Source organism: Hipposideros armiger, unplaced genomic scaffold (genome assembly GCF_001890085.2).
Source record: "Hipposideros armiger isolate ML-2016 unplaced genomic scaffold, ASM189008v1 scaffold_20, whole genome shotgun sequence".
Classification (NCBI taxonomy): domain Eukaryota; kingdom Metazoa; phylum Chordata; class Mammalia; order Chiroptera; family Hipposideridae; genus Hipposideros; species Hipposideros armiger.
Genome location: NW_017731370.1, coordinates 5,059,959 through 5,066,377, shown reverse-complemented (window position 1 = coordinate 5,066,377; position 6,419 = coordinate 5,059,959). Strand labels below are relative to the sequence as shown.

The following is a 6,419-nucleotide window of genomic DNA, read 5'->3' as shown; positions in this document are numbered from 1 at the left end:
GGCGACTGATCTGCCTCGCCCAGGAAGAGCGCAATGATGGTGCCAACTTGGGCCAGTGAAGCAACGTCCTCCACAACTAGATTGAAGAACAAAAACGACAGCAACTTGTCTGTTCCCCTTCCCCAATTCCCCAACACTGTTCCCATCCCCCCAATTCCCCAATAAAAATCTTTAAAAAAAAAAAAGTGTCTATATAAACACTATATATTCGTGTTTAAGTTCTGTTTCAGATATTCATGCAGATTTGACAGTGGTGATACCAATTTGTACTTCTGAAAGCAGGGTATGAGAATTCCAGTTTACCCACGTTCTTGCCAACACTTGGTGTTTTTGGTCTTTTTCATTTAGTCCATTCTAGTGAATTAGAGAATTTTCTTTGTCTTTTGTTTTTTGTTGTGTTTGGTTTGTTTTGTTTTGGCTCATGTACTTTCTTTTCATCTTATTCTATATAATGGCTTTACTGTACTTGAATTAGAATAACTTATTTACAGGGGGTGAGCAGTTAGCTCAGTTGGTTAGAGCATGGTGCTGATAACACAAAGGTTGCTGGTTTGATCTCACATGGGCCACTGTGGGCTGCGCCCTCCTTAAAAGAGTCAACTATGCCATTGTAGCATGAAAGCACTGTGTAACCAATGACCATGGCTGTTCCCCAATAAAATTTTTTTAAAAAAATGTTATTTAAAAAAAAAAAGAATAACTACTTTACAGGCAAAATGCACACATCTTCAAGTAGGTATTAAACGATTCTTTTGTGAGCTCATAAGTAATTTGTATCAGGAAGTGGCCAAGATCCATGTACCAGCTCAGCCTGAGTTCAAGATCCCGTGTGAAGGGCCAGGCTACCAGGCCTCTTTGTCAGACCTCCGCTTTTATTCCATTCTACAGGTGAAGTGACTGAGCCACCTAGGTGCCATGGCCAGGCCTCCTGGAATAGCCAAGATTGTAATGTTCACCCCTTCCTCTCATGTGAGGCCCTCTATTGATTTGTTTCATTTTGTTTGCTAAATAATTACTGAATGCGTACTGGATGGCAGGCATGGGCTAGGCCCATGGGATTCAGTGGCAAACAAGCTTACAACCTAATGATGTCCTCTTTCACTCTATAGGTTTTGGCTTTCAAATCACAGCCTATTTCCTTAGGAGAGGGATCCGCCTTCACTGCTTTTCGCGTTCACAGAGTCCTGGTAAGAAACAGATTTCTTGGGTTGTCAGGTATTTTGCACAATTAGCTTGCCCTAGAGAGAGATGAAAATAAAGGAATAAAGATTCCTCCCTGCTTCATTGCCTTCATGAAATTGAAGTACTAAGTGACAGTATTTCCAAACATTTGTGATTTTATTTTATTTTATTTTCAATTTTCACTGTTTATTGCCTGCCTGAGAACAATGAGCTGTACTTTTGCACTATGCTGTACTTTCCTGCTGCATCTCAGCACTTTCACTGAGCTTCCAGAGTGACTCGACAGGCAGTTAAACTATGAATCAGTTCATCATTGTCTACACACCGAGGCCCTGGGGTATGGCGCAAGTGTGTGCACCAGAAAATGCTTTCCCAGCCCAAAGCCGTCAGAGCCTTTCCTAGGTGTGTGACGAGGCCAGCTTTCCCCCTCATTTCCCCAGGTCAAGATGTCCAGTGAGGAAATGATGTCAAACATGTTCAGCCAACAACAATATTAAGTCAGATGCTAACGACCGTTCTCCAAGTTATCTGAGCATTGGAAAGTAAATCTAGCTCAACTTCCTTGGATGAATTTAGCATATAAGTTATGAAACAGGGACTTTAAAAACTAACTGTATGGATGTTTTCTCTTGGAATCTTCACAATTATCTGCACTTTTTAAACTGCGTCACTTGAATATGGTACACTCTTAATGGGGCCTTCCACTTTACTCAATTGTCTTAGCAAAATAAGCCGGTTAGCCTTGTGTCTGTCTGTTAAAGTACAGCCTAGCTACCCTTTGTGGTAAGGGTTGCCGTTGCCTAAATCTTTACATTATTTAAATATTAAAGTAATTCAAATCTCAATTATGACATAAGCAGAGTAAAGGGGTATAGAAATTGGTTTCTGTTTATACAATACTTGGCACCAAAATGTTCAGAATCTGCCATTCTAGCATTCTTATTTTTCAGAGGAAGAAATGGAAGAACAAAAAAGAGGACTTATTTAATAGACTGGATTAAGTTTGAATTCTAGTTCTGATCCACTAAAAATAGAACTGATAATTTTGGATTTTAATTCTGATCTACCAACAAGTTGTATTTCAATGTTGTGACATTTTTGTGGGAGGGGGAGGCAGATAAGGAATTCTGTGACTCAGTTTCCCCTTCCATAAATTGGGAAGCAGACTGCTTACCACTTATCTCAGTAAGATATTTTAAGAAATAATTAATAAATACCGCTTTGATAATTTGGGTTTTTTGGCTTTTCAAAGTCCACTGCTGGTCACCTAACCAGGTATAGCATCAATGAGGGGTCAAAGTTTAAACACATCCAGGCCCCCTGAAGCAGGAGTTTCTACTTGAGAAAGACTAATGGGGTAAGACCAGAATGACAGGTTAAGTCCCAATCGTGGAAGGCGTTGAATATTTGCATAGTATGTTGTGGGCACTGAGGAACCACAATAGGGTTCTGAGCATAGTAAGTGGAGCTGCTTTTTACAACTGTTAACTGGCTTGTACTTAGTAGAATAAATTGGAATAGGCAAGAGTAACCACCAAGGAGACCGCAGTGGTCCAGGTGAGAAGTAAGGGAAGAGCTGAGAGCTGTTACTGGAACATCAACTCATTAGGCCTTTGGTATAATTTAACCTAGCCACGTGGTGCGGAAGGTGCTAGCTGTGTTTGAGGTGTGTGTTTACATAATTGACACCTTCATGCTTGGCTTCTGAGTGTATCAGGTTGAGATATGCTGTTGCCTCAGTCAGTGCCCTCATGTTGTCATTCATTGTTGGAAACATACAATGTATGTAAAAGGCTTCACTTACTGTTCGTAATCTGTCTTTAAGAAAAAATTGGTCACATCTAAGAGGAAAGTTTTCTTTTTTGGAAAAATTGCTTTATTTCTGTTATAAATGTGACACCTGTTATAAAAATAAGCAATACAACCAAGTGTAGGTCCTCCCCTCCCACCCAGAAAATACACTGTTAGTATCTGCTAAACATCACTCCAGACGTCACTCCAGAGATAGGTGGAGGATGGATGGATGGATGGATGGATAAATGGATGGACAGATGATGATGGACGGACAGACAGGTGAGAGAAGGAGAGATACAGATGGCATTTTACCATGTTGTATTCCTTTCATTGAATGTTGAGGAGTTCAGTTCTGTGATTCATTCAGGCTTCCCCACCCGGAAGTCAGTGGTTTTGCTTTAAGAGGTTGTAATAATTAAATTAGTGTGACTGTGCTGTAGTTGTATCATCTTTACTATTGCATATTTAACCACTTCCTTAATAGTTTGATTATTAATTCCTAATTAATGAAACTACTGTTTTCATAGCCTGATTGAATTGATTGAGATTTTGCCTTCCCTTTTAGGGGACCTCTCTAAAACCAGTTGACCAAGGGTATGATAGCAAAACTAGTAAGAACATTGACAAGTCACATTTTCCAGTTTTATCTAGTATTCTTCCTATGTAAGTCTGCACACTCATTAGAAAACGTTGATCCTGTTGCCCAGATGTGAATTTGGAACAGAAGACAGCAAACTGACACAGAGGGAAGGCTGCAAAGGCCCTGCCTGGGGGTTTCATGTGATATAATGGTCCAGGGGCTCAGGTGGACCAATTTGTAGCCTTCTTGGCTCTCCCTAGAGCTCTGTGCTTGCCCCGCCCTATTGACGGCAAACACTGAAAGGAGGGGAGGGGGCAAAAGACATGTGTCTCATATATATATATGCTTATTGCTGTAACTGAACCTGGCACCAAGCATTTCTGTGTTCTTTGGTTTTGGATGCTTTTAATAACTTGATTTTCTTCATTTTGTACAGAACTCCGTGTATTCCCTGACAGATTTGTGGTCTGTGTAAGTCAGCTTGCATTCAGTAGTGATCTTTTGGGAAAGCAGAATGAAGAATTGGTATGTATGAAAAAATTCTGTAAATAAATCTGCATAAATATTGAGTTATTATAAAAATTAGAAAAAAATAATTTTTTCTGTTGTCATTTAGCTATTGAGCACTTAATANCTCAGATAGAGAACATTTTAATGGTTACCAGATGCGAGGGTGGTTGGGGAATGGGTGAAAAAGTAAAGGGATTATGAAGTACAAATTGGTAGTTATAAAATAGTCATGAGGATGTAAAGTGCAGCATAGGGAATATAGTCATTAATATTGTAATAGCTATGTATGGTGTCAGATGGGTACTAGATTTATTGGGGCGATCATTTCATAAGTTGTATAAATGTCTAGTCACTATGTTCTATACCTGAAACTAATATAATAATATTGTATGTCAACTGTAATTGAAAAATAAACATTTTTTAAGAAGTTTTTTTCCAAGTGAATTTAGCCTCAACTAACTATTTTGTTTATAGTTTTTTGTTTTTTGTTTTTTTTCATGGAGCTAACCAGTTGCCCCATTTGTTTTGGCATCAAATAGACATAACTTTATTGTGACTCAGAGTCCAGTAGAGTCCTTATTTAAGGACATGAAATGTTATCTCAAGGGAACCTTTTTGGAGTCCCTGTATGTTTTGGGTAATAACTGAAATTTTTAGCCCAGGACCAAATAGTCCACTTAGCCACCCAAATTGTTTCCCAGTTGTGGCCTTAGAAGGGATCCTGTGTGTGTATTCTTAAACTTGCAATAGGACTCTTGGTTTTTGGTTCCCACGGAACAACCCCCTTTTCCAACCCCACCCATCACCAGCAGTGGTGCAGGTCACACTTAGGCCTATAATATGTTTCAAAGGGCCCCAAGGCTTTTCCAGAAGCGCTATCTCACATTTATTTAGCCTCTTTATGTTCTAAGTGACCGCATCAAACTTGTCATTTCTTTACCCTTGGTCTTCTGATAAGGACAGGTGAAATTTTTCAAATGGACATAGTTTCAAAAGTAGTGAGTGAAAACCTAATTTTACCTGAATGAAATAGCTTTAAAACACATATATTCTCCATCCTTTAAATACTGTATATGTTCCTGGTCCTGTGTAGCATGTAAGACATTGTCAGTATTCGATAGATATCAGCCCCTTCTGTCCTACCCTCTTAGTAAATCTCACCCAAGTCTTCAGATGGAGAATGAGAACCTCAGACTGGAAGGTCAGAGGTCTGGGCTGGCACACAGTACAGAACTGCTTCTAGGTGAGCACGTAGTCATCTGATTGTCACCAAGTACCCTTTCTGAAAAACGTATGAGACCACTATCCAACCTGCTTAGGTAAGCTTACCTTTGCTAAAAATTTAAGCATCTGTAAATTTAAGATTTGATTTCTTCAAAATTACCTTGAAGACTAAATCTGCAAGTCATCTGTGTTCCAGACTTTGGATTTTAATCAGTTGGAACCTGCAGTTTCTTCAGCAGTTAAAGAATTCATCAGTTAACAAGTGGCTAGCCTTCAAAAAGAGATGCAGGTTGAAAATTTGTATTTAGGCAGTTAAGATTTAAAATACATATATTGAAACCCCAAGTAGGGGTCATTCATCAAGAAAACTAGCCTGATCTCTTGAAAAGGTCAGAGTTATAAAAAAAAAAAAAAAGGGGGGGGGAGATTATTCTACATTACAGGTGTAAGGAACATAATCAAATGCATTGCATGATCTTTGGTTCTGGAGAAAAATCAGAAATATACATTTTGAGGACAGTTTCAGAAATTTTAATATGGAGTAGTTATTTGAGCAAGAGCATCATACTCCATTGTGATCATAGTATTTTAGTGATTTGGGAGACTGTCTTTATCTGGGGGAGTCTATGCTTCCATATTTAGGAGTAAAGTGTCATGATATTTAATTTTTTTGAGATAATTTATCAAATAGGTATATGAAATATGACAAAATATTAACCATTATTGAGTTTAGATGGTGGGTTTGGGGGTATTTATGGCCCTTTTTTTTTCTACTTTTCTTCACATTTAAAATTTTTCATGATTGTGAGTGATGATACTAATGAAGAAATCATCTCGGGGAGAGAAGTATTGTGGGACACAGTAGGTCTTCCTGAGTCTGCCAGAAGGCTCTGCTGGAGGAGAGCCATGCGGTGGTGGGTGGAGTCCACTGTGAAGTGCTGCTTACCTGCCAGGCTGTCCTGATGGTTCAGCAGAGCACTTGGAGGCATTTTCCCAGGCTCCCCAAGAATGGTCTCATAACAGCCATGGAAGAGGGCATGCTGCTATGGTGTGCACCATACTATAGACCCCTGGGCAGCCTTGGGGAAGCTCAGGTCGCCTTGGCCATGCATCCCCTGGAAATCATGTG

At 39.4% G+C, this 6,419-nt stretch overlaps 1 protein-coding gene across 1 annotated transcript in view; it reads left to right on the top strand.

Moving 5' to 3' along the window:
* Window positions 1–6,419, top strand: part of SLX4IP (SLX4 interacting protein) — a 207,734-nt gene that overhangs the window by 174,830 nt on the left and 26,485 nt on the right. The window contains exons 5-6 of the mRNA XM_019635262.1: window positions 1,110–1,187; window positions 3,993–4,081. Coding sequence (XP_019490807.1) covers window positions 1,110–1,187; window positions 3,993–4,081 — 167 coding nt within the window. The remainder of the gene's footprint in view (window positions 1–1,109; window positions 1,188–3,992; window positions 4,082–6,419) is intronic.